The sequence below is a fragment of the Cetorhinus maximus genome, chromosome 25 (genome assembly GCF_964194155.1).
Source record: "Cetorhinus maximus chromosome 25, sCetMax3.hap1.1, whole genome shotgun sequence".
Lineage (NCBI taxonomy): Eukaryota > Metazoa > Chordata > Chondrichthyes > Lamniformes > Cetorhinidae > Cetorhinus > Cetorhinus maximus.
Window position 1 is genome coordinate 14,908,379 of NC_135903.1, and position 27,946 is coordinate 14,936,324.

At 43.0% G+C, this 27,946-nt stretch overlaps 2 protein-coding genes across 5 annotated transcripts in view; one reads left to right on the plus strand and one right to left on the minus strand.

Annotated features, from left to right (window-relative positions):
* psmc3ip (PSMC3 interacting protein) overlaps positions 1-4,038 on the plus strand; it is a 54,998-nt gene extending 50,960 nt beyond the window's left edge. The window contains exon 8 of the mRNA XM_078529553.1: positions 3,117-4,038. Coding sequence (XP_078385679.1) covers positions 3,117-3,173 — 57 coding nt within the window. The 3' untranslated portion in view covers positions 3,174-4,038. The remainder of the gene's footprint in view (positions 1-3,116) is intronic.
* A 578-nt stretch (positions 4,039-4,616) lies between these two features.
* mlx (MAX dimerization protein MLX) lies at positions 4,617-27,346 on the minus strand. Of its 4 annotated transcripts, none has more exons than XM_078529549.1 (8): positions 27,243-27,346; positions 25,662-25,698; positions 23,337-23,438; positions 21,541-21,689; positions 21,325-21,424; positions 20,523-20,622; positions 13,099-13,300; positions 4,617-6,955 (listed from the first exon to the last, which is right to left on the minus strand). In XM_078529549.1, the coding sequence occupies exons 1-8, from the start codon at positions 27,282-27,284 to the stop codon at positions 6,899-6,901; spliced, it is 789 nt and encodes a 262-aa protein (XP_078385675.1). In that variant the 5' UTR covers positions 27,285-27,346; the 3' UTR covers positions 4,617-6,898. The 4 variants fall into 4 exon arrangements, with proteins under 4 accessions (XP_078385675.1, XP_078385677.1, XP_078385678.1 ...); XM_078529551.1 differs by having other exon boundaries at positions 21,541-21,650; positions 27,243-27,345; XM_078529552.1 differs by having other exon boundaries at positions 21,541-21,650; positions 27,095-27,258.
* Positions 27,347-27,946: the final 600 nt, after the last annotated feature.

Here is a 27,946-nt window from a genome sequence, read left to right on the forward strand (position 1 = left end):
CTGTCATAACTAGGGTATCTCCTGCAAAGGTTTCTTTTCCTGCTCCCACAATGTGACCTCTGGTGTAAAGGATCCATCCTTAACTCCCTCTTATTTCTGATCTACATGTTACTTCCTTGGTGACATCATTTGTAAATACAATATCAAGTTCCTCGTGTGCATTGACGACATTCAGCTCAAACTCACCACCACTTCTCTAGACCCCTCCATTGTCCCTGATATCAGACAGTATGTCTAGTCCCAGAAATTTTTTTAAATGAAGGCAGCACCGTCCAAACTCACGACCGCTACCATCTAGAAGGACAAGGGCAGCAGACACATGGGAACACCGCCACCTGGAAGTTCACCTCCAAGCCACTCATCATCCTGACTTGGAACTATATTGCCGTTTCTTCACTATTGCTGGGTCAAAATCCTGGAACTCCCTAACAGCAGTGTGGGTGTACCTACACCACATGGACTGCAGAGGTTCAAGAAGGCAGCTCACCACCACCTCAAGGACAGTTAGGCATGGGCAATAAATACTGACCTAGCCAGCAACGCCCACATCCTATAAATGATTTAAAAAAAAATTAAGCTGCTGCCAGAAACTCCATTCTCTCACCACCAGCTCCTGTCGCTCTTCTGGTCACTATCTGAGGCAGAACCAGAATATCACATCTTGGCATTCTATTTAACTCTGCACAGATCTTCCAAACCCATATCTTCTCCATTGCCAAGACTGGTTTTTGCCACCTCTGTAATATCACCCAACTTAATCCTTGCCTTAGTTCATCTACTAAAACCTTTGTCCATACCTTTGTTACCTCTATCTCTTCAGGTACCAAGCCCTAAGAGGGCTTTGGCAACCATAGACCTCCACGTTGATCTTGCGTTGTAGGCGTGGGTCATCTTCCGTTGGTGTTATATTCATTCAGTTTGAAAGGGTCTTTAGAAAGATCACTTCACTATTCTAATACTCATCTGGCTGGCCTACCCTCTTCCACCCTCATAAACTCAAGCTCATTTATAGCTCTGCTGCCCGTGTCCTAACTCTCACCAAGTCCCATTCACCCATCATCCTGTGTTCGCTGATTGACATTGGCTCTGGTCCAGTAATGCCTTGGTTTTAAAATTCTCATCCTTCTTTTCATCCTTGCCCTTCCCTATCTCTATAACCACCTCAGAAATCCCTGAGAGATCTCTGTACTTCTGCAGTTCTAGCCTCTTGTGCATCCTCGATTTCCATTGCTACATCATTGGCAAGCTTTAGCTTCCCAAGTCCTAAACTTTGGAATTCCCTCTTTAAACTGTCTCTTCTCTCTTCCCCTCCAAAAGCTACCTCTTTGACCAAATTTTTGGTCATCTGCCCTAATATCTCCTTATTTGTCTGTGTCTAATTTTATTCAAGAATGCTCCTGTAAAGTGTCTTGGGATATTTTACCACATTAAAGGCGCTATATAAATGCAAGTTTTTATTATAAAATGTAGAAGTTTTCAATTCACAGTTTACTTTGGATTTGAAGTTGCTTGGTGTGAGTTATCTATTTGAACTGAAATTGTGCAAAGATGTTCTGTATAATCTGTTTAAACTGCTTAACTCAAATTAATAAATAACTCCATTTTTGCACACACAAATCTGAACTAACAGGAGTACAAAAAAAATTAAAATCTACTAAACAGACACACAAAAAGCAACCAAGCAAAAGGCTAACATTCTATTAGCCTTTTTATTGGAGCTGCATTATGAAGGGGGGACAGTTATGCTTCTGTTATACAGTACTTTGGTCAGACTCCAACTGGAGCACTGCATTCAGTTTGGGCACTGCACCTCAGAAAAGATATCTACTGTAACCTCTCCAGGCCGGAAATCTACTGTTCAGAAACGATAAACACCAGTGTCCAGAAATTTTTTGAATAGACCCTTGGCGTCATCAACATCATTTCAGAATAGTACTTTGGGGGTGGAAACATGGAAAATACAGTATTTGGAGAAGTAAAGCTATTTTTATTGCTGCTTTGTAATGTTTTATCACTGTTTCATGTTTCAAGTATATATTGACATCTACATTGTTGATTCACACACTTATGGTTAGGCATTCTAGTGTCATTTTAAAATCCAGAAAATTCCATATTCTAGAAATGATTTTATTCCAAGCCTACCAGACTGGAGAGATTACATTGTATTAGCCTTGGTGGGGGTGCAGCACAGATTAATCAAAATTATACCAAGGCTTAGATGGTTAAAATATGTGGATAGGTTGCATAAACCAGGCTGAACTAGAATTAGTCCATTTAGGAGGAGAATCAGGAAACACATTTTCACACAAAAGGTAGTGGAAATCTGGAAAACACTCCCCCAAATGACAGTAGATGCTGGGGAGCTGTCAAGTCTAAGATAGTTTTTTTTTATTAGGTAAGGTATTTGGAGCTAAGATACAAATCAGCCACGGTCCAACTGAATGGTGAAACAGGCTCGAGGATCTGAATGACCTCCTGCTGTTTCTAATCCAAAGGTAGCTGTCATTATTTAATTCTGGTAAAGCTACTCAAACGAAGACCTGAATTAAGCTGTTGGTGGTGAGTTAGTCTGGTATATTATACATCAGAGGCTTTCCTGCAAGATTCTTCACTGCACTGAAGGCAAATAAATATCTATTAAATAACTGATAAGAAAGTTGAAGCCTGGCACATCATTGTGGTAGTGTTATCTGAAGGTGTGAGACCATGTTCTAATCAGTGCCTGTGCTCTCTCAACTTGGGCAAATGGATGTATATTCTTTCTATGTGGGACAAGCAGGGACTCTACCTATGGGGATTTCTCAATAGCTTGGTGATGGGTTCCAGTGTTTGTTAGCCAACTTGTCATAGTCATAGAGGTCTACAGCACAGTAAAAGGCCCTTCGGCCCATCAAGTCTGTGCCAGTCAAACAAGTACCTAACTATTCTAATCCCATTTTCCAGCGCTGGGCACATTGCCTTGTATGCCATGGCATCGCAAGTGCACATCCAAATACTTCTTAAATGTTGAAGAGATGTTAGATTAGATAGTAGAATGTGTTGTTGATGTACAAAATGCTGTAACAGTCACTTTTGGAGCCTGTTTCAATAATATCTCCATTGATTTATCAATTCAGGAGGAGATTGGTATAGAAACAGATGAAGATCACAAGGTCACTGTACCAGACTTATGAAGAAAAAAACTTATATTAAAAGATTGGGAATGAAGATCCAATGAGGTTTTATGTAAACATTAATAGCTACCTCAGGATGCTTTTTACCCAACCAAAAAAATGTTTTGAAACTTGACTTGCTGCAGCTAGGAATTCATGGATTCTCCAATTGGTTGCTGGATGTTGATGGATCCAGCTGCTTAATGCAGAAATCTGTTCAATTCCCGGGTGTTACTGCGTGTTCTCATCTGCTGCATCTGATCACATAAGAAGCAGTACTTCACATTGAGGTGATATGATTATTTTTGTGATTTCAACAGGAAGATAACTAGATGATGCCCTTCCCTGTCCAAAATTCCAGCATCACTCCTCGATTATTTTAAATTGTGCTTTTGGGGCTCCTCTCTGAAGTGCTGTATACTTCTGTTTAGCTGGCTGTGCATGGACTTGATACATTGAAGCAACATCCAGTCTGTAAAGCTCTCCAGTGCACCAGATCCATTGCTATCTAAAATTTATATTTACAGCGCTCCAAAAAGGATTGCTCCGAATCTAAACTGAGGAATTTCCTAGCTTGGATGTTGAGCTGGAGCTTGGTTCTTTTCACACTGTGGCTCAGCCATCGCTGATGGAGCTTGTCTATAAAGATATAATCTTTTTGACTCAAAGAAACCAGATAATTATTGTCAGGTGATAAATATATTGGCAATGTATTTAATGTGTCAGTATTATCTTTTCATAGATTCTTACTGTTAGGCTGTTTTTTGTTCAAAGATTTGTTTTGTCATGTAGCTGAAACGGACTTCTGTGGTGGATGAGCTGATTAACTGATGCTGCACTATTGTAAATGTTGCTGTTTTTCAGAATAAAATACTGTAAAATGATGCTGTAGTTCTTTTGTTGATAATTGTGAAAATACACCTTAAGTTAAAACCCAGCATATTGTGAAGTTCCCAAAGCTACAAAAGTTTCCTTTGTAGAAGATCTTGCAGGGCTATGGGGCTGGAGAAGGTTAGAGATGGGGAGGGTTGAGCCATGGAGATATTTTGAGAATTTTAACATTGAGGCATTTAAAAAAAAATTCTTTCATGGGATGTGGGTGTTGCAGACTGGCCAGCATTTATTGCCCATCTCTAATTGCCCTTGGAAAGGTGGTGATGAGCCACTTTCTTGAACCACTGTAGGTACAGCATTTGGGCTGCAGCAGTTCAAGAAGGCAGCTCACCACCACCTTCTCAAGGGCAATTAGGGATGGAGAACAAATATTGGCTTTGCTAGTAATGTTCATATTCATGAATAAATAAAAAGGTTTGAGGGAGATTTCTGCTCATTCAGTACTGGTTGTCAGATCAGCAATGACCCAAAATAGAATACAAGAAAAAAAGAGTCCATCAGAACTGCTCCCTCTTGATCCTGTATTTGGCCCAGTCTATTCAAATTGTCTCTGCTTCATGACTGCAAGTGTAAAAAAAGTTGAAAAATGTATTCACCGTACAGTTGTATCTGAGAGGAAATAATGATCAACTTGAGGCAAACATATCCACCTTTGAATCAGTTAAAAGCATATTGCAACAGTAAGTAACAGACTGTTTATATAGTCAATACTATTGAATCTTGATATCAACCCATTTTTAAACACAGCAGAAATCATGTTTCTAAAAAGTTACAAAAATTAATACATAAAAAGGATTAGCAAATAATGTACCAAAAGTACAGTTACCTAGAAAGACTGTCCTGATACATCCGTGTTTTAAAATATATGCATACAGCAGTTAATTAAAATAATTAGCTCTCAAATGATAAAACAATGGCTAGATTAACAGCCCAGAGGATGCAGCATTCATTCCAAGCTCTGGCTTCTAGCCGTGTAACCTAAGTTGGATGGGTTGAGGGAGAGGAGGGGTTCAGGTGGAGTAATATTAGGTATCTCCTCACAGAGAGTCAACCCTGGCTACTAGCACAAGTCTTCTGAGACAGACATGGCAACTGGCTGCATTTAATGTATCAGCATTAAATCAGCTCCAAATCAAGATAAATGAACAAACAAAATGTTATGATTGGATTAATTGAATAAAAGTCTTAAACTATTGCGGCTGTTGATTCTAATGGACTCAATTAGGCTGAAGAAAAATAATCAATTTGGTTAAAAAAAATCTAAAAATTCCTTCTCTTTACTGAAGTTATAAAATAACATCCAACATAGTGTTCAAAAAAATTGTGAAATTAAATAATTTAAACCATTTTGTGCATATTGAAGTGTTAATATTTCCTTAGCAGTGTGAGATGTGTGGACCTGATCATTGCTTCTCAAGACATAGGAGTTCATCACTGAGGCCTTGGGAGCGTGTCACCTTAGATGGGAAAATTGTAGAGCACTTAGGCTGCATTAGCTATACACAAAGACTAGTTCACATCCCTCTGGTTTATAGGAGAAAAACGTCAAATACAAAATAAAAAAGGTGTCTCAGCAATTCTTACAGCTGTAGGCAGTATGCTGAAGTGTAGTTGGCAAGATTTGAACTTATTGAGCTAAACAGATGCCATAAATCCTTCCAAATATGGAGGGGAATAAAACATTGTAATTATTTAGGTTAATTCCTAGTTACATTTAAGACAGGATGGCACTCACAACTGTCACAACCCAAGTTCATTTTGGCATAAAGCTGCACTTGTGCAAACACAGATTGGGTCTGAGTCAGCTAACGTAAACCCATGAGAGGAACCAAATCATCATTTTGGACCCTAAAAGGAGGCCATTCAGCCCCTCAAGCATGTTCCACCATTTGATTAGATTTTGGATGATCTGTACTTCAAATTCCATTTACCATCCTTGGTTCCATATAAAAGAAAAAAGAGACTTGAATTTATTTCACAAATGTCAGAGGTCTTAGAAAAATTTTACAGCCAGTTAATTTAAGTGTAGGAAACATGGCAACTAAATTGCACACAGCAAGCTCCAACAAACAGCAGTATAATAATGATCAGATAATGTTTCGTGACAAGCGATTAATATTGGCCAGAACACAAGAGAAGGTTGAGAGGAGAGTTGATAGAGGTATTCAAAATCATGAGGGGTCTGGACATAGTAACATAGGACTTAGCAGCAGGAGTAGGCCATTCAGCCCTTCCAGATTGCTCGGCCATGTATGATCGTGGTCTCTACGGGGATCGAAAAAACATAATCTAGAGTTTGGAAGGCTGAGAGGTGATCTCACTGAAGCGTAGGATTCTGACAGGACTTGAGAATGTTGAGAGACTGTTTCCCTGGCTGAAGAGACAAGCAAGGTGAGAGTCATTTTGGCCTGAGATGAGAAATTTCTTCACTCAAAGGGTTATAAATCTTTGGAATTCTCAAGCCCAGAGGACTCTGGATGCTCTTTTGGTGAGTGTATCCAAGGGTGAGATTGCTAGATTTTTGAACTCTAAAGAAATCAAGGTATATGGGGATCTGGTGAGAAAGTGGAGTTGAGATCGAGGATCAGCCATGATCTTATTAAATGGCAGAGCAGGCTCAAGGACCCTATAGCCTACTACTGATCCTATTTCTTATGTTCTGATGAACCTTTTCACATACCAAAATTATAAACAATCCACATCTTTAATTAGAACAAAAAAGTGCAACAAATTCTTTAAGCCATGTGCTTCAATATTAATATTTCTGCTGATAACAGTTCGTATAACACTTCTGGAAATTTCCAGTGTATAAATCTGCTCACGGTCCAGCAATGCTAAACCATCCTGGCAACTCAGTGCAGCTGACTGTTTAACTGCCGCAGTACACCAACCACGATCTCTCGCAGAGTCTGAAACAGCAGAGATAGAACAAATGTTACATCACAATTAAAGGTCACTCAAGATAGTTCTGTTCCCACATCATCAAATCCATTTAGTAACCCCACCCTGCTGAAATATACATCTAAGTGCAGGAAGTCAAAACTTTTTTTTAAATTGCAGTTGGTGACACAGAAAAGACAGGTTCTGGATTCAGGTGGGATCTCACAGGGTGACATGATCACTTGACCAAAATCAAATAAAAAAATCACAAGTGTGTTAGTTTTGTCACTGTTTCTTCTGAATCAGCTGTAACAGCCTGGGTATTTCTCCCATTTACTGTGCCTCGCATCAAAGTTATTGAGGTTGCAATTTTTAATTGGCAACAAAACAAACCCAACACCAAACTCTCTCTCACTCTCACAATGAGCGTGATACATATACATATGAATACACATACATATACAACAGTCATGATCGGATAGCAAACAAGAGCTGCAAACTGAGCTTATTTTTTTCCCTCTGGTCTGTGAACAAAGAGGCCAATTGTGGTTTCCCCGCCTAATATAAGATCATAAGAAATAGGAATAGTAGACCATTCGGCCCCTCAAGCCTGCTCCGCCATTCAATAAGATCATGGCTGATCTTCTGGTGTTTCAATTTCCACATTCCCATCTAACCCCGATAACCTTTGGTTCCCTTGCCTAACAAGAATCTATCTACCTCTGACTTAAAAATATTCAATGACTTTGCCTGCACCACCTTCTGAGGCAGAGAATTCCAAAGTTGCACAGCCCTCTGAGAGAAAAAATTTCTCCTCATCTCTGTCCTGAAAGTGCGACCCCTAATTTTAGAATAGTGTCCTTTAGCTCTGGACTCACCCACAAGAGGAAACTTCCTTTTGAGGTCCACCTTGTCAAGGCTGTTCAGGATCTTGTATACTTCAATCAAATCACCCCTCACTCTTCTAAACTCCAGTGGAAACAAGCCCAGTTGGTCCAACCTTTCCTCATAAGACAACTCACTCATTCCAGGTATTAATCTAGTAAACTTCCTTTGAACCGCCTCCAATGTATTTACATCTTTCCTTAAATAAGGAAACCAAAACTGCACACTGTATTCGAGGTGAAGCCTCACCAATGCCCTGTATAACTGAAGCATAACATCTTTACTTTTATGTTCAATCCCTCTCGTAACATTAGCCTTCTTAATTACTTGCAGTACCTGCGTACTAACTTTTTGTGACTCATGTACTAGAACACAGTAATACAGATAACACAATGCAACACAGATCAGGAATGAAACCATGAGTCTGCCTTGAGTCAATGACTCATTGAGGTACTGGGGGTAGGGAAACACACCATACCGCAATGATGGTTGATAATTTAACTCGATGGAGTTTACGTCACTGGCCAGAATTTTTACCTTGATGGGAGGGCGGGCCCTGCTATGTGCTTCCCGGTGGCGGGGGGAGGGATTGCCTATCTGTCAAAGTGCACTCTTTCGCGCACATCTCCCTGAGACTAAGTGCTGTCTCAGGGAGATTACTTAACAGTATAAAAATCTTTAAAAATAGAAAAATATTAAAATTATTAACATCTCCCCCTCATGTGACAATGTCACACGAGATGGGACATGTTAATAAGAAGCGCATAAACTTTATTGAAGTTTTTAAAAACGGACATGAAACCTCATCCGCCAGTGGATGAGGTTCCATGTATAATCAGAAGCCCGCTGGGGCTCCTGGCCTGCCCGCCAACCTTAAGGTTGGATGGGCAGGGCATTTAACAAGCTAAATTATCGTCAATGGCCTTAATTGGCCATTGACAGGTCGGTGGGTGGACAGCTGATTTCGCTGTCCGCCTGCCTTCCTCAATATTTAAATGGACCAGGATGACATCGGGGGTTCCTCCCTATGTCATTTTCCTGTCGGCGAGCGGGCCCCGCCCCCAAATCGCCGACAGGAAAATTCTGCCCACTGATGTGATGAACTATTTTAACAGGAGAGAGGTTCCTTTTCTGAAATACACTTTCACTCTCAGCTCCAGGGCAGAAGTGGCCTAATATGAATCATGTCACTCAATGTCTAAATCTGCTTTTTCATTTCAGCTGATTACCAATTGAGGATTAGAAGATTATGGGGTATTGTGAGGTTGTCATTTCATGGCTGCATTTACTGACAGCACCATTGGTGCAGATAAAAGAAATGTTTACTCTCACCACCAGGAGATGGAAGGACAACACGTGCCAACAGTTTACCTGGAATGTGTAATGTAATCCAATCATTGCCAGGTAGGCTACAGAGTACAGACAAGTCGCAATGGTAACATAACCAATTTCTGAGAATGTAGAGCGCTAACACATTGGAGCTCTGAGAATGTACAATGCTAACACTCAGGTTTGGAGGGCGCACAGCAGTAACACTCAAGTTCCAGGAATGCAGAGCGCTAACACTTGGCTGAATATAGAAGGTTCAGAGGGGAACTGAAAAAGCAAATAAGAGAAGCAAAGACAGGGTGTGAAAAGAGACAGGCAGCTAATGATAAAAATTACAAAAGTCTTAGAAAATGCATAGAAACAGTAAAAAGATGGTACAAGGAGTTGGCACGATTAGGGACCAAAAAGGGGATGGAGGTAGACAGGGGGCACGGTTGAGCTACAAAATTAGTAGTTTGCATCTGTCTTTAACAAGGAAGATGTTGCCCAAGTCATGGTGAAACAGAAAGTAGTTCAGACTCTTGGAGGGTTTAAAACTGGTAGCTGCTGTACTTAAAAGTTGATAAGGCACCAGGACTGGATAAGATACTTCCCTCAGTATCCTTGGATGTAAAAGTGGAAATTGCAGAGGCGCTGGCCATAATTTTCCAATCTTTCTTAGATTCAGGGTAGTGCCAGAGAACTGGAGAATTGCAAATGTTACAAGGGTATAACGATAAGTCCAACAACTACAGGCCTGTCAGTTTAACCTGGGTGGTGGCTCTTAGAAATGATAATTTGGGACAAATGTAATAGTCATTTGGGTGAATGCAGATTAATTAAGGAAAGCCAGCACAGATTTGGACAAAATAGAAGTAAAATACCGGGGATGCTGGAAATTTGGAACAAATACAGAAAGTGCCGGAATTGTCGATAGGCCTGGCAGCATCTCTGGGGCGACAAACAAAGTTAACGTTTTGAGTCGTATATGACTTCTAAAGAACAGTCATGACTTGGAACATTAACTTTTAAAAAATTTTTTATTCATTCGTGGGATGTGGACTTCGCTGGCTAGGCAGCATTTATTACCCATCCCCAATTGCCCTTGAGGAGGGGGTGGTGAGCTGCCTTCTTGAACCGCTGCAGTCCATGTGGTGTAGGTACATCCATAGTGCTGTTAGGAAGGGAGTTCCAGGATTTTGACCCAGTGACAGTGAAGGGACAGCAATATATTTCTAAGTCAGGATGGTGAGTGGCTTGGAGGGGAACTTCCAGGCGGTGGTATTCCCATGTATTGGCTGCCCTTGTTCTTGTAGAGGTTAGCAGTCATGGGTTTGGAAGGTGCTGTTGAAGGAGCCTTGGTGAGTTTCTGCAGTGCATCTTGCAGATGGTATACACTGCTGTCACTGTCGGTTGGTGGTGGTGGAAGTGAATGTGGATGTAGTGCCAATCAAGCGGGCTGCTTTGCCCTGAATGGTGTCAAGCTTCTTGAGTGTTGTTGGAGCTGCACTCATCCACAAACAAAGAGTATTCCATCACATTACTGACTTGTGCTTTGTAGATGATGCACAAGTTTTGGGGAGTCAGGAATTGAGTTACTTGCTGCAGGATTCCTAGCCTCTGTCCTGCTCTTATAGCCATAGTATTTATATGGCTTGTCTAGTTCCGTTTCTGGTCATTGGTAGCCCCCTAGGATGTTGATAGTGGGGGATTCAGCAATGGTGATGCCATTGAACTTCAAGGGGATTGGTTGGATTCTCCTCTTGTTGGAGATGGTCATTGCCTGGCACTTCTGTAGCACGAATGTTACTTGCCACTTGTCAGCCCAAGTCTGGATATTGTCCAGGTCTTGCTGCATTTGGACATGGACTACTTCAGTATCTGAGGAGTTGTGAATGGTGCTGAACACTGTGCAATCATCAGAGAACATCCCCACTTCTGACCTTATGATGGAAGGAAGGTCATTGATGAAGCAGCTGAAGATGGTTGGGCCGAGGAGACGACCCTGAGGAACTCCTGCAGTGATGTTCTGGAGGTGAGGTGATTGACCTCCAACAACCACAACCATCCTCCTGTGTGTTAGGTATGACTCCAACCAGTGGAGAATTCCGCCCCCCCAAACCCCCCGCCCGAATCCCACTTACTTCAGTTTTGCTAGGGCTCCTTGATGCCACACTCAGTCAAATGCTGCTCTCACCTCACCTCTGCGATTCAGATCTTTTGTCCACGTTTGAACCAAGGCTGTAATAAGGTCAGAAGCTGAGTGACGCTGGTGGAACCCAAACTGAGCATCAGCGAGCACATTATTACTAAGCAAGTGCCACCTTATAGCCCTGTTGATGACCTCTCCATCACTTTACTGATGATTGAGAGTAGACTGATGGGGCGGTAATTGGCCTGGTTGGATTTGTCCTGCTTTTTGTGTACAGGACATACCTGGGCAATTTTCCACGTAGCCAGGTAGATGCCAGTGTTGTAGCTGTACTGGAACAGCTTGGCTACGGGCATGGCAAGTTCTGGAGTATTGCTGGAATGTTGTCAGGGCCTAGATGCTGCCAAACGTGCTGAGTATTTCAAGTACTTTCTGTTTTTATTTATTAAGAGCAAATCGTGTTTAACTAACTTGCTGGAGTTTTTTGACACGGTAACAGAGAAGATTGACCAGGGTGATACTGTTAATGTGGTGCACATGGACTTCCAAAAGGCATTTGATAAAGTGCTGTACAACGGACTTGTGAGGAAAGTTAGAGCTCATGGAAAAAACAGGACAATAGCAACATGGGCTGAATCTTCGGCTTGGCGAGCAGGGGCGGGGCCCACTTGCCAAGGCGTAAAATGACGCATGGTGACGTCGGGCATGTGTCCCAACATCATGGCACGTCATTCAGATTTTCAGTTCGGCGGGCGTACAGCCGACTCAGATGTGCGCCCGCCAAACTGTCAAAGGCCTATTAAGACCATTTAACTCTCAATTAAAGTAATTAACGGAGCTGCCTGTCCAACCTTAAGGTTGGCGGGCAAGCAAAGAGCACAGGCGGCCTTCGCATATTTCATGGAACCTCAGCCACAGGCGGAATGAGGTTTCATGAATGATTTTAAACTTTGACAAAAATTTTTATTGAAATTAATGCACATGTCGCAGCTCATGTGACAGTTTCATAAAAATTTTCTCGCCACTTTATTAAACTTTTTGGACGTAAAACGAATCTCCCTGAGGCACACGCGCGAAAGAGCACACTCCTAACTCAGGCAAGTGCGTCAGGGAGTGCGTCATGCTGGGCGGGCCTTAATTGGCCCACCCACGTAAAATGGCAATGCGAACCCAATCGGGGGTGCCTATCGACTCCGCGCCCGCCCCCGCACAACCCAATGGGGAGAAAATTTTCCCCATGAATACGAAATTGGCTAAGTGACAGGAAACAAAGAATATGGTGAATGGTTGTTTCTCGGACTGGAGAGAGGTTTATAGTGGAGTTCCCCAGGGAATGGTGTGAGGACCTCTACACTTCCTGATATATGTTAATGACCTAGACCTTGGTGTACAGGGCACAATTTCCAAATTTGTGAATGATACGAAACTTAGAAGTACTGTGAACAGCGAGTTCAGAAAACAAAAGGCACTAAGACTGGAGTTAAGAGAATGCAGCGCTAGCACTGTCTAAGAGCTAATAATGGAGGTGATAACGTACAGGGTTAACACACAAATGGCTGGAAAAAGCATCTTTCTGGTCTGGCCTACACGTGACTCCAGACCCACAGCAATGTGGTTGACTCTTAAAATGCCCTCTGAACAAGGGCAGTTAGGGATGAGAAATAAATGCTGGCCTAGCCAGAGACACCCACATCTCATGAACGAGTTTTTAAAATATCTTAGCACTTCTCAGATGATGTTTAATCATGACTAGAAGTTACACATCAACCATCAGGCAGAAAGAAAACTACTAGTCCCTTGAGCTTGTGGATTGTGCTGGTCTCTGACCTGTGGTTTGCAGTGTTCCTCGATCCAACTGAAGACACACGCTGACAATTCCTGGAAATTGGTCACAGATAAGCAGGCATTGAAGGTCTGAAATAGGGAGTCCATGATGCTCTGAAATATACTGAACTTGACCTGGTCAGTCACCTGATCCTTGCCTTGGTGAGGATTATTCTGATGGGCTTTTACAATCGCTTCATAATTCCTGAAAACAGAAAATTATTTGTTGTTCAAATTGCAATGATTTGCACTCGCCCAATTCCATTTTTATCTATCTAATTGTAGCCAGAGAATCACCTTCAATGGTTTCCATTCCCATTCTTGCACCGTAACCTCTGGTGTCCCCTAAGGATCTACATTTGGCCCCTTCCATTTCTCATCTATGAGCTTCTCCACATAATTCAAAACACATCAGTTTTCACATGTATGTGGATGATATTCAGCTCTACTTCACCACCAACTCTCTCAATCCCTTCACTGGTGAGCAGAAATTTCCTTAATGATCGGGAAGGCCAAAGCCATTGCCTTTGGTCCCTGCCACAAACACCATTCTCTCCTGTCCGAGACTGATCCAGACCGTTCATGATCTCGGTATTATATTTTACCCTGAGATGAGCTTAAGACCACCCATTTCCATCTCAATAACATTGTCCAGCTATGACCCTGCCTCAGCTCATCTGCTTCTGAAACCTTTATCTATACTTTTGTTGCCTCTAGACTGGACTATTCCAACGTACACCTGGTTCCTCCATACCGTTGTAATCTCCTCCAGCCCCACAACTCTCCAATGTGCTCCTCTAATTTTGTCCTTTTGAGCATCACCAATTTTAACTGCTCCATCTTTGGCGGCTATGCCATCAGCTGCCTGGACCCTCAGCACTGGAATTCCCAGCCTAAACCTCTCCGCCTCTCGAATTCGTCTTCCTCCTTTAAGACGCTCCTTAAAATGTCTCTTTTATCAAGCTTTGGTCATCTGACCTAACATCTCATTATGTGACTCAGTGTCATACTTTATGGTGTCCCTGGGAAGTGTTTTGGAAATTCAAGTTGTTACTTTTAAACTGTGACATGTCCTACATCATTAACATTACATCTGGCTCAGGCATGTGGTAGAGGAGGATTGTACAGCCCTATAACTGTTTGGTAGTGTATGTTCATCCAACTACTTTAACATATCAGCTGAAAGAAAGAACTTGTATTTCATGGTGTCCTTCACTCAGAGTGATTCAAAGCACTTCACATCCAATGAAGTAGTCACTGTTGTCATGTATGAAATGTGAGAGCCAATTTGTACACAGGCCCACAAATAGCAATGGGGTAGGTAGGCCTGCGTTGTTTCTTGATGATAGAGTGCGTGTGGTCCTGGAGATTCCCTTAAGATCGTGGGAGTGCATTATGACTCTTCAGAGCTCTGAAGAGTCATATGGACTCTAAATGTTAACTCTGTTTCTCTCTCCACAGATGCTGGCAGACGTGCTGAGTTTTTCCAAGAAATAATGAAAGCTTGTCAGAAAGGTACGGCGATAATCACGGGGGATTTTAATCTATTAGAGGCTGGATAAATCAGATGGGAAAAGGTAGCCTAGATGAGGAGTTCATAGAGTGTTTTAGGGGTAGTTTCTTAAAACAGCACGTTCTGGAACAGCACCAGAGTACAGGCTATGCTAGACCTGTGCAATAAGACAGATTTAATTAATGATCTCTTGGTGAAGCCACCCTAGGTAACAGTGATCATAATATGAGTGAATTTTACATTCAGTTTGATGGAGAGAAGAGTTGGTCCAAGACTAGTGTTTTAAACTTAAATAGGAGCAATTATGAGGGCATGAAAGCAGGACTAGCAAAAGTGAACTAGGAAATGAGGTTAAGGGATAGGTTGATAGAGATGCAGTGGCAGAAGCTGAAAGGGATATTCCAGAATACTCAGAATAGATACATTCCAATGAGAAAGAAATATTCCAAGGAGTGGATCCACTATCCATGGTTAACTAAAAAAGCTAAAGATCGTATCAAACTTAAAGAAAAAGCTTATAATTGCGTAAGGATGGATGGCAGGTCAGAAGACCTGACAGAATATAAAGAATAGCAAAGAAGGACTAAAAGATTCATAAGGAGGGAAAAATTTCATACTCATAAGGAGTACAAAAGAAAGCTAGCTAGAAATGCAAAAACAAATAGTAAGAGTTGCTATAGATATTTAAATAAGAGTTAACAAAGTGACCGTTGGTCCTACAGAAAGTGAGTCTGGGGAATTAATAATGGAAAATAAGGATAAAAAATAAGGATATGGCATCAGTTTTCACTATAGAGGATAAAGTAACATCCCAGAAATAGGAGTTGGAAGGGAGGGAGGAATTCAGGTAAATTATAATCACAGGGAAGTGGTACTTAGCAAATTGTTGCAGCTGCGGGCTGACAAATCCCCGGGTCTCGATGGACTTCATCCTGGGGTCTGAAAAGAATTGGCTAGTGAGATGTTTGGTTTTAATTTTCCAAACTTCCCTAGATTCGGTTACTAGATTAGATTGGAAAATAGCAAATGTAACTCCTTTATTCAAAAAGGGAGACAGAAAGCAGGAAACTACAGGCCAGTTAGCTGAACATCTGTCATAGGGAAAATGTTAGAAGTTATTATTAAAGATGTTATCGCAGGGCACTTAAAAATATTCAAGGCAATCAAGAAGAGTTAACATGGTTTTGTGAAAAAGAAATCATGTTGAACCAATTTATAGGAGTTCTTTGAAGGAGTAACATGTGTTGTGGGTAAAGGGGAACTGGTTGATGTGCTGTACTTCCAGATTTCCAGAAGGCACTTAATAAGGTGCCACATCAAAGGTTATTGCAGAAAATAAAAGCTCATGGTGTAGGGGGTAACATATTGGCATGGATAGAAGACTGGCTGGCTAATAGAAAACAGAGAATAGGCATAAATGGGGCTTTTTCTGGTTGGCAGGATATAACGAGTGGTGTGTCACAGGGATCAGTGCTGGGGCACTAAATTACTTGGATGAAAGGACCAAAGATAAATTTGCTGATGACACAAAGATAGGTAGGAAAGTAAGTTGTGAAGAGGACATAAGGAGGCTTACAAAGGGACATGGATAAGTTAAGTGTGTGGACAAAGTCCTGGCAAATAGAGTAAAATGTGAGAAAATGTGAAACTGTCCATTTTGGCAGGAAGAATAAAAAAGCTTATTATCTAAATGGTGAGAGATTGAGAAGCTCCAAGATTCAGAGGGATCTGGGTGTCCTAGTGTGTGAATCACAAAAGGCTAGTATGCAGGTACAGCAAGTAATTAGGAAAGCTAATAGAATGTTATCGTTTATTGCAAGGAGAATTGAATATAAAAATAGGGAGACTATGCTTCAGTTATACAGGACACTGGTAAGACCACATCTGAGGCAATGTGAACAGTATTGGTCTCCTTATTTAAGGAAGGAAGTAAATGCGTTAGAAACAGTTCAGCGAAAGTTTACTAGACTAATACCAGGAATGGGTTGGTTGTCTTATGCAGAAAGGTTGGACAGGCTAAGCTGGAGTTTTGAAGAGTAAGAGGCGACTTGATTGAAACCTTTAAGATCCTGATGGGTCTTGACCCCGTGGCTATGGAGAGGATGTTTCCTCTTGTGGGGGAATCTAGATCTAGGGGTCATTTTTTAAAAATAAGAGGTTGCCCATTTAAGACAGGGATGAGGAGAATTCTTTTCTCTCGGACAGTAGGAGTGGTGAGCCTCTGGAACTCCCTTCCTCAAAAGGCAGTGGAAACAGAGTCTTTGAATATTTTTAAGACAGAGGTAGATAGATTCTCGATAAACAAGGTGGTGAAAGGTTATCTGGGGTTGGTGGGAGGTTACAATCAGGTCCGCCATGATCTTATTGAATGGCGGAGCAGGCTCGAAGGGTCTAGTTCTGTGTCTCTCTTTTCAGCAAGATTCAAGTTTTGTACTACCAAGTGACCTGTCAATAAGACATGAAGAAAATCAAAACCATGTACGTGGAACTTTATTCTTTTTTTGCTATTTTAAAAAGGACTTTTGTTAAACCAAAAGATGGTTGCGAGAGGTCACATGACTCACAGGATTGGCCATCTGTCCTTGAAGCTTCCAACAGGAGTTACAAGAACAACAGTTCCCCTTTCATCCTTGTGGAATCTCACACCCCATTGGAAGGCCATTACAATCACGAAACCAGGGAACTCACAGAGATCAAAACTCATTATTTATGCAGAGGTATTAAAGGACCCATATCCAACTTGGGACTGTCCAGGTCCATTTCAAAAGGGGAAAATGGATGTAATTTGCATCTTTATAAGCTTACCCTCTAGCAGTCATAGGATCTGCCCGGGCAATGACTCCTTGAACCAAGATCCTCAACATGGATGGTGACCCTTTCAGAGGCTAATGACTGGGATATTATAAGCCATAAAACAAAAGCCAGATCCAGACACCAGATAAACACTGCTTTTAAAATCATTGTGGAGGAAGGATGTCACATGAGTCGAGTGACCATTTTGAAATCTCTATAGAGATTGTTGAGAGCTGAGAAACAAGGAGTCTACTGAATACCTCCAACTTGAAAAGAACAACAGCAGGGCTCCTGGCTGACCAAGCAGCCAGCAACACATCTCAACTCCTCGAAGCCTGTTTTATTTTAAAAGCTTCCAGCCATCGCCTACCAAGCAGTCTATTTAGAGAAACATCATTGTGCTGCATTGTCATTCACTTTAAATGACTTTTGTGCAGCTGTCTACAACCAGGAACTCATCTGCACTGAACTCCTCCATGAAGGAAACTCGCTCTGGACTATGACTTTCTGGATTCTGGAAATCACATGAACTTATACTCATTTCTGACGCTCTTTTACTATTGTTATCCATAGTTGTAAAACTCCCTCATTTCTATCCCCCTTACTGTGTGTATGTATTTGTGGCTCTGCATGTGAGGTTGTGAACATACCCCCACCCCCCACAACTCGCCGATTTGGCTGTGGAATAAACTAACCTTCTGAGTTAACCATAAGAGAATTTGCTGTAGGTTACTTATAAAATTGGACCACACAAACCGAGGGTTTGGGGAAAGCTGCCACAGCCTAGTTTTAAAACAATTAAAAACAACTCTGCTTTTAGACAGATAGTGAGAGGATAAATAAGTTAATTTTGCCTCTCTCTCCTGTCCATAGCACAAGCGACTAATAAGAAAAATTTATGGCACAGAAACCGGAAAACTGGTCTCTGAAGAAGGAATACAGTACATCAAAGTTTGCAGATGACACAATGTTATGAGCTTGGATTTATAAGTGGCAAACAACATTCATGCCACACAAGTACCAGGCCATGACCTTCTCAAGAGGAGAGAATCTAAACATCACCTGTTGACATTCAATGGCATTGCCATCACTGAATCCCCCATGATAAACATCCTGGGCATTACCATTGGCCAAAAACTGAACTGGATCAGCCATATAAATGCTGTAGCTACAAAAGCAGTTCATAGGCTGGATGTCCTGTGGTGAGTAACTCAGCTTTCGATTCCCCAAAACTGTTCACCATCTACAAGGCACAGGTCAAGATTGTGATGAAATAGTCTCCACCTTCCTGGATGAATACAGCTCCCACAACATTCAAGAAACTTGACACCATCCAGGACAAAGCAGCCCACTTGTTCAGCGCCCCATTTACCAACTTCAACATTCACTCCCTCCATCACTGACGCACAGTGGCAGCAGTGTATACCATCTACAAGATGCATTGCCGCAACTCACCAAGGTTCCTTTGACTGCACCTTCCAAACCTGTGGCCTTTACCACCTAGAAGGACAAGGGCAGCAGATAGATGGGAACACCACCACCTGGAAGTTCCCCTCCAAGCCATACACCATCCTGACTTGGAACTATATCACCGTTCCTTCACTATCGCTGGCTTAAAATCCCTTCCTAACAGCACTGTGGGCATATCTACTATCCTGATGGACTGCAGCAGTTCAAGAAAGCGGCTCACCACCACCTTCTCAGGGGCTATTATGGATGGGCAACTAATGCTAGCCTTGAATTTTAAAAAAACAGTGAGTTGTGCAGCTGGCAATAGGATCTTACGAAAGGGACATAAAACAGCTTCAGCATGTTGGCAAAATTATGTCAGATGGTGTTCATTGTGGGCAAGTGAAAACTAATTGGGATATATTTGTACTGATGAGAGATTAGGAATTGGGGAGGAGTAAAGCTTTTCAGTTGTTACAAATGTGAAGTTTTATAAAGTTGCTGTTTTTTGGGTAAAATGGAGGAATGAAGGGGGTCATGTGACCTGTTTTGAATTCTGCTGACAGCAAGCTGGGTGCTTTGATGTTAAAGATTCAGGTGGAGGGGAGGGGGCAGGTTGCTGTATTGGGAAGAAGGTTTGCAGGTTTTCACATTTTTAAACAATGACCAAGCATCTGCGCTGATGGTGAATAGGTTTTTGTGTCTAAAGTCTCAGGAAAGTGTCCAGAATATCAGGATTTGTACACCGTGGTACTTTAAACTGTCTATTTACTTTCAAGATAGAATTAAGTTGGGAGTTTAAAGTATAACTAATTAGCATTTCTACTTTGATACAAGGCCTATCTGATTCACACTGGGCTTTGTGAGGGGGAAGAGTCCATAGGAAGCTACTGTAGGATCAGCTTACAGGGTGTTTTTTTAACAATATAATTGAACCTCACAGACAGTGTCAGTCCACCAGAATCCAGGAGAGAGGGGGAGAGAGACGAAAGATAGAATTAACAAGTCTCTGTGGTTTACCACACAGAATGCAGATAGGAGCTCACCCTCAAATTGAAGAGACCGAGTTCATGAGGATTTAAATGAGACTGGAAGATTCGCCTAACTTTGACCAGAGGGAGGAATCTCCAATGTAACCCTAACCACAAAAGCCAGTTCAGGGATTAGAAGTTATTCAGATGGAAAAGGAAAAGAAGAGAAGCAAACCCTTGGGAGCAAAGGACTTTGGACTGGTTCCGGAAGAACAGAATGTCTACTTTAAAGGACAAAGTTAAGAATAACCGTTGAGAGAAATTTTCAGTCGTCTGAAATGGGGACTTTTGCTGCAGTTTAAAGTATAAGCTGCCTACTGAAATAGTGTTTTGTCAATGTTGCTTTTAGTTTGTGTATTATAGTAAAAATCCTAACATTTGAAATCTTGTGATGTGATCCCATCAGCCATTCACTGGAAGTTCTTTTTAAAAGTTATTGGTCTCTACGAGGATCGTAACTATTCAATGTACACAAATCATCAGGATAGTAGAATTCACTATAATGCAACATTTCTACTTTCAAGAATATTTAGAAATTACGTTCACAGAAAATTCATTCTGCAGATGTATAATCGATAAGGCTCCTGTCCACTGAAGTTAGTCCAGGAGAAGGCACAAAATATAATGTTACTTAATCTTACGCCTTCATAATCTTGAGAGCCATGACATCTTTGCGCAGAGTGGAGAGCTCCTCATCCTGCTTCTTCTTCTCCTTGTGCAAAAACTGGATATAATCAATAGCTGCAAAAAAAGGAACAATTTCAACATTCCATCAAGATAAATGTTTTCTACTGGAGCCACTCACAGTTACCCATCTTCTGAACTCTTGGACTCAGCCTCCTTCTCAAAAGAGCCATGACCTGAACTCTATTCTACGAAAGTTTTCATATAAAAAGAGGAGCATTTCTTTCTGTTATGTTCCCCAGATCCAACCTGCAGATGTTAATTTCTGCCCAGGTGATGAAAAAGGATTGAACTAAGAAAACTTCAACAAATCCACGAAAATAAACTCCGAGCTCTACCTTCAGGGCCTGTTCATCTTATTTTATTACTTGTTTTGTTGCTAACTTACTGGATTTAATAGTGGATTAGTGTGCTGAATCATCCGACAACACTCAATGTGATCAGCAATGTTTGCTCCTAAACTATTTCCTCCCCCATTTGGAAATGGCTGAACTTGAGAATTCGTTTTTTTTTTCTGTTCCACTTCATTCCATTTAATATATAGTTTCACAGTTTTCAGAAACTCTGTTCAATTTGCTGAATAACAGCATCCCACAAAAGAGTGAACAGAGGTCACTGAGACAGAAATAAGCTTCTGATCCATAACAGTGGAGCCAATAAGAACTATAATAATGTTCAGAGGTAGAATCACACAATAAACTTTACAGGAGGAAATACAGTGGTGCTCACTAAACATTAAAAAGCTTTAATTGTACGCACTTTTCTGAAGAACTGTGGCTTTACTCAGTTTCTGGGATCCAATCAAGAAATCTTGTTGTTGGCATGTAGGGACGATTGACTGCAAGTCGTCATATCCTTTCTGTGAGACAGTAATTTAAAAATTGATCAGAGATAGTCAGCTGACTAATTACAAATTTTCTGTGCAAACCTTAGAAACTGCAGCTTTGAAGCTCAGTCTAAGTTTAAATCTCGAACCTTGATGGCATCCCGCCTCTTTTGTTCAGCCTGTGTGTGAGCCTGTCTCCGTCGATCTTTATAAGTCTCCTTATACGCGACTTCCTGCCTGTAGTCACTATCTTCATCATCTGCAGTTGGAGAACAATCATTGTCTGTCATGCATTCAGCTACAAGGAAACAGAATGTTTCAATCACTTCATTAACAATGAAGAATTGTTTAGGTTTTTTTCTCTATTTATCAGTTTTATTTTGGGGAGTGACAGAAGATTATCACAAATATTGCTCGAGCTAATTAACTGCTATCAGTTGTCCTAGTGTTTGGTCTACATTGGTGAACTCTCCAGTGATTCACTAGATAATTCCTCCACAGGTCAGGAGGATCTTCTGAACTAGCTGGGTGGAAAGGAAGACATGACAACAGGTCTGTGTCTGGAACATTAGCTAGAGTGGAGGAAAGGCAATAAAATGGAATCAAACAAGGCTCCCATTCCTGATCACTATCCAGTAGCCCTTGACTGAAATGTACTTACAGGCCACTATAATCAAATAATCTCCAATATGTTGGCCTAAGTCACCTAAAGTATGTCATTGCGTGTGTAATGGGAAACTTTGCCAGCAACAGAAGCCCCAAACTCCATGCGAAATGACCAGTGGGCTAGTATTTATAAAATGACTAAATGTTATACGTACTTTAAAATGAACAAAAGTCTTAAAAAAAAACATTTCAATTGTACAAATGCAGACCAGCATAAACAACATAAACACCACCATTATTAAATCTAATACATTATCCAATGAAAATACGACTAAACCTACCAGTCCCTCAGTCAAAGGAAATACACTCAGCCGTGGAATTGCCAAGACCAAAACACCTGGAAAACCCACCTGGCAAAAAATAGAAAAGCTACCTGGAAAACACTGGGAAAACTACATGAGGAAAATACCAGACCCAAGAAGCTGAACCAAATCAGTCCTGGAGTCAAGTGCACAAACCCCCAACAGCTCCCCTAACAACCCAATCTAGGCAGGATTGGTCTTGGCATCTGCTCCCTGTGCTACACGCCGAGGGTCTTTGATAACCCTTTGATGGCAGAGTCCAAACTTCCATCCAAATTACTGCTTTTGCAGACAACATGCACCCAGTGTGAAGCTTCACAAGCACCTCTCTTGATTGCAATGATCAATACTGAAAACACTTAAAAAGCAAAAACAAAGATCAGCAAAAGAAAATTGTGGGGGAGGTGGGGGCAGAGAAATGCGAAAGCAAAAACCCTGGAGGTGCACAAACTGCGAAATTAAGGCAGAAAATGCTGAAAACAAAAGAGGTTAACATCCATGACACAGAATCAACTGGCAGACTATATCCCAACAAAGGATTAATTCTACCTCCCCTTTCCCTGCATTCCCAAAATACCCACATCACCAATACCTTGTCTTGCAAAATAAAAGGTCTGAAGATACAATCAATGTTCCTCAAGCTGGCATTGACACATTGCAGTTAGTGTAGGGAGTCAAAAGCAGAGGTCAGAGTAGGAATCACAGGTGCAATTAAAGTAACAGGTTGCACAGGTCATTCACCCTCCTCGATTGCTTTTCTCCATCTGACTTGCCCACAACCCTATGGGGCTAGTTTATTTTGGGTTTTCAGTTCTGCTGAAGTCAAAATTGAAAGAAAAAAGAGATTAACATTTAAAGGGACTAACTGAACTATTACAAATTTCCAGCATTTCTTTTTACTTTTGTAGTAGATTGGCCTGCAAATCCCTAACTCTCCTGAACTGCAATCAGCCACAAGAAGCGGCGACACACATTACCTGTATTAGGTACAGAGGAGGCACTGGTGGAGCCAGTGTTGGACGTTATGCTGTTTGCTCTTGACACTATGCTTCCTCTTCTAGTACTGTCAGCAAAGAACCCTGGGAAAAACAAATCAAATTATTGAATGTGAACACGCCCTGCCAGCTAACAGTCCATAAAATGTCCACACATCCAAGAAGCTATAAATAAATCTGCCTCTTATATTTATATTAATAGAAATAAAGATCTGCATTTACATAGCACCTTTCACTAACTTAGGACATTCCAAAAAACTTTCCAGCCAATTAGGTATATTTATTTGAAATGTAATGACTGTTGTAATGTAGGAAACATGACAGCTAATTTGCAAACAACAAACTCTCACAAACAGCAATGCGATAATGACCAGATATTGTGTTTTGGTGATTTGATTGAGGGATAAATATTGGACAGGAAAGTGGGGAGAATTCCCCTGCTCTTCTTTGGAATAACTGAACAAATATTTTGCGTCTGTCTTCACAGAAGAAGGCAGTGTCATATTAGAAATGGGCGGTAACCTAGGGGATAAGAAGAGTGAGGAAATTAATATCAGCAGAGACAAAGTATTAGAGAAACTTTAGAGACTAAAATCTGACAAATACCTGGGACCTGATGGCCTACACACTAGGGTTCTAAAAGAGGTAATTGCAGAGATTGCTGATGTGCTGGCTATGATTTTTCAAAATTCCTTAGATTCAGGAATGGTCCCATTAGATTGGAAGTTGGCAAATGTTACACCGACTTGGTCTCTGGGATGAAGGGGTTGTCCTGTGATGAGGGGCTAATTAAATGGGGCTTATATTCTCTGGGGTTTAGAAGAATGAGAGGCGGTCACATGGAAACTTTCAAGTTTCTGAAGGGGTTTGATAGGGTGGAAGCTGAGAGATTGTTTTGCTGGTCGGGGAATCTAAGACTCGGGGGCACAGTCTCAGGATGAGGGGCTGATCATTTAGGACTGAGATGAGGAGAAATTACTCCACTCAAAGGGTTGTGAATCTTTCGAATTCTCTATCCCAGAGGATGATCCATCATTGAATACATTTAAGGCTGGGATAGACAGATCTTGGCCTCTCAGGGAATTAAGGGATATGGGAGTGGGTTGGAAAATGCCGTTTTTAAAAAAAATCATTTATGGGATGTGTGCATCACTGGCTGGGCCAATACTTACTGCCCATCCCTAATTGCCCTTGAGAAGGTGTTGGTGAACCACCTTCTTGAAGCCCAAGATCAGTCATGATCATATTGAATGGTGGAGCAGGCTCGATGGGCCGTGTGGTCGACTCCTGCACCTATTTCTTGTGTTCTTGTGAAATACAGTGATGGTGCAGCATTTCCTCAGTGCAGCTCTGGGGTGTCAGCATTTTAAAAAATTCATTAACAGGATGTGGGCTTCACTGTCTGGGCCAGCATTTGTTGCCCATCCCTAATTGCCCTTGAGAAGGTGGTGGTGAGCTGCCTTCTTGAATCGCTGCAGTCCATGTGGTGTAGGTACACCCACAGTGCTGTTAGAAAGGGAGTTCCACGATTTTGACCCGGTGACAGTGAAGGAACGGCGACATATTTCCAAGTCAGGATGGTGAGTTACTTGGAGGGGAAATTGCAGGTGGTGGTGTTCCCATGTATCTGTTGCACTTGTCCTTCTAGATGGTAGTGGTTGTGGGTTTGAAAGATGCAGTCTAAGGGGCTTTGGTGAATTCCTGCAGTGCATCTTGTCGATGGTACACACTGCTGCTACTGTGCGTCGGTGGTGGAGGAAGTGAATGTTTGTGGATGTGGTGTCAATCAAGCGGGCTGCTTTGTCCTGAACGGTGTCCAGCTTCTTTCGTGTTGTCAGACCTGCACTCTTCCAGGCAAGTGGGGAGTATACCATCACACTCCTGACTTTGTGCCTTGTAGATGGTGGACAGGCTTTGAAGGGTCAATGGTAACCCTGAGGATGTTGATAGTGGGGGATTCAGTGATGGTAATGGCATTGAACATCAAGGGGTGATGGTTGCATTTTCTCTTTTTGGAGATGGTCATTGCCTGTCACGAATGTTACTTGCCACTTGTCAGCCCAAACCTGGATTTTGTCCAGGTCTTGCTGCGTTTGGACATGGACTTCTTCAGTATCTGAGGAGTCACGAATGGTGAAGATTGTGCAATCATCAGCGAGCATCCCCACTTCTGACCTTATGATGGAAGGAAGGTCATTGATGAAGCAGCTGAAGATGGTTGGGCCGTGAACACTACTTACTAGCCCTACGAGTATTATGAGCACCCTCTAGCCCTACAACATATTGTGTGATAGTCTCTGCACTCACCGGAATCGAAGCCATTGTCGCTGAATGAGGAGTCGGTCTGCAGCCGTGCGAAGATACAAAGCAAGGAAAAACAAAAGATTTTTATTGAGGCATTTGCAGAATAAACAATACATTCCACTCCACGGCAATGGTTTCTCCCTTCCTCCCCAAAAGGTAATGGTCACTCCCATCCAACCACCCCACCCCCATCAGGGAATGGCCATTCCCCCCACCACCCCCATCAGGGAATGGCCATTCCCCCCACCACCCCCATCAGGGAATGGCCATTCCCCCCCCCACCCCCATCAGGGAATGGCCATTCCCCCCCCCACCCCCATCAGGGAATGGCCATTCCCCCCCCCACCCCCATCAGGGAATGGCCATTCCCCCCCCCCCAATCAGAGAATGGCCATTCCCCCCACCCCCATCAGGGAATGGCCATTCCCCACCCCCCACCCGGGAATGGCCATTCCCCCCCCCCCCCAATCAGGGAATGGCCATTCCCCCCCCCCCCCCCCCCCCCCCAATCAGGGAATGGCCATTTCCCCCCCCCCCCCCAATCAGGGAATGGCCATTTCAACCCCCCCCCCCCCAATCAGGGAATGGCCAATCCCCCCCACCCCCATCAGTGAATGGCCAATCCCCCCCACCCCCATCAGTGAATGGCCAATCCCCCCCACCCCCATCAGGGAATGGCCAATCCCCCCCCTCCCCATCAGGGAATGGCAAATCCCGCCCCACCCCCATCAGGGAATGGCCAATCCCCCACCCACCCCCATCAGGGAATGGCCAATCCCCCACCCACCCCCATCAGGGAATGGCCAATCCCCCACCCACCCCCATCAGGGAATGGCCAATCCCCCACCCACCCCCATCAGGGAATGGCCAATCCCCTACCCACCCCCATCAGGGAATGGCCAATCCCCCACCCACCCCCATCAGGGAATGGCCAATCCCACCACCCCCATCTAGGAATGGTCACTCCTACCAGCTCCCCATCCGGGAATAGTCACTCACTCCCACACCCATCCGGGAATGGTCACTCACTCCCACCCCCATCCGGGAATGCTCACTCACTCCCACCCCCATCCGGGAATGGTCACTCACTCCCACACCCATCCGGGAATGGTCACTCACTCCCACCCCCATCCGGGAATGGTCACTCACTCCCACCCCCATCCGGGAATGGTCACTCACTCCCTGCCACATCAGGGAATGATCACTCCTACCCAGAGGCCCTCAACAGGGAATGGTCTCTCCCACCTATAATCAGAAAATGATCACGCCCGCCCCCTCCAACCTGGAGAAATGGTCACTCCCACCTCCTCCCCCTGGAGAAATGGTCCCTCCCGCCTATTCCCCCCCCTCCCCCCTCCCCCCCTCAGGGTAAATGGTCACTCCCCGCGCCTCCCCCGACTGAAGCCTCTGTTTCCCTCATCCCCGTCGCGCGATACCGAGTAGTTTCTCCACCCGATGTCCGGCTCCATTTTGAGCTCTCAGCCCCGCGCTCCCACCGGGAAGGAACGGACTCGAGTTGCTGGGAGTGTATGTCCCGGTCCCGGGGGTGACTAGTCCCGGTCCGTCGGTCCCGTGGCTCCTCACCTTACCCCACGGATCCTCCGCCGCGCCGCCCGCCTCCGTCATGGCGCCGCTCTGACCTTTGACCCCGCCCTCAGCGCCACCCGGCGGCTGCAGGGGAGGGGACAGAGCAGCGAGTGAACTTCCGGAGCCGATCCAGACTCCGGGCGGGGGGGCGGAGGCGATTCATTGACAAACTGGGTCTTGATGGAAGGTCCGTCTTGGTTTTCAGTGAGACAGAAATGTATTATCCGTACGGATTTTATTTCTACAAAAGAAAAATATTGTTTATTATTTAATTATTGTTTGTCATTGAAAACACGGCGGCTGCTGGAGATGTGAAGCGAGCGGGAATCGCTGTCCGTTCCCAGCAGCTCCGGCCCGGGAGCCCGGGTTCAATCCTGAGGGAAGGTCTCCGGCCGAAACATTAACTCTTGTTCCAGGAGCTGCTGACGGCGATTTCTGTCCCTTTCGGATCTTCAGCATCCAGATAGAAAATAATGAAGGATGTGAGATGAAGGAGGGCGGCCAATAACCAGCAAACAGTGAAAGTGAGGGGGGGAAAAAAAACCATACAAATTAGGGACAAAAGCAGAAAATGCTGGAAAGAACTTAAGGAAAACAAAAGTTATTGATAAAGGATAAGTCCCAAATTCTTAAAGTTTTATATAATTATGAAACGCAGAATTGTGTGGACCATTCTCCACCATCTCCCCATTTTCTCTTTC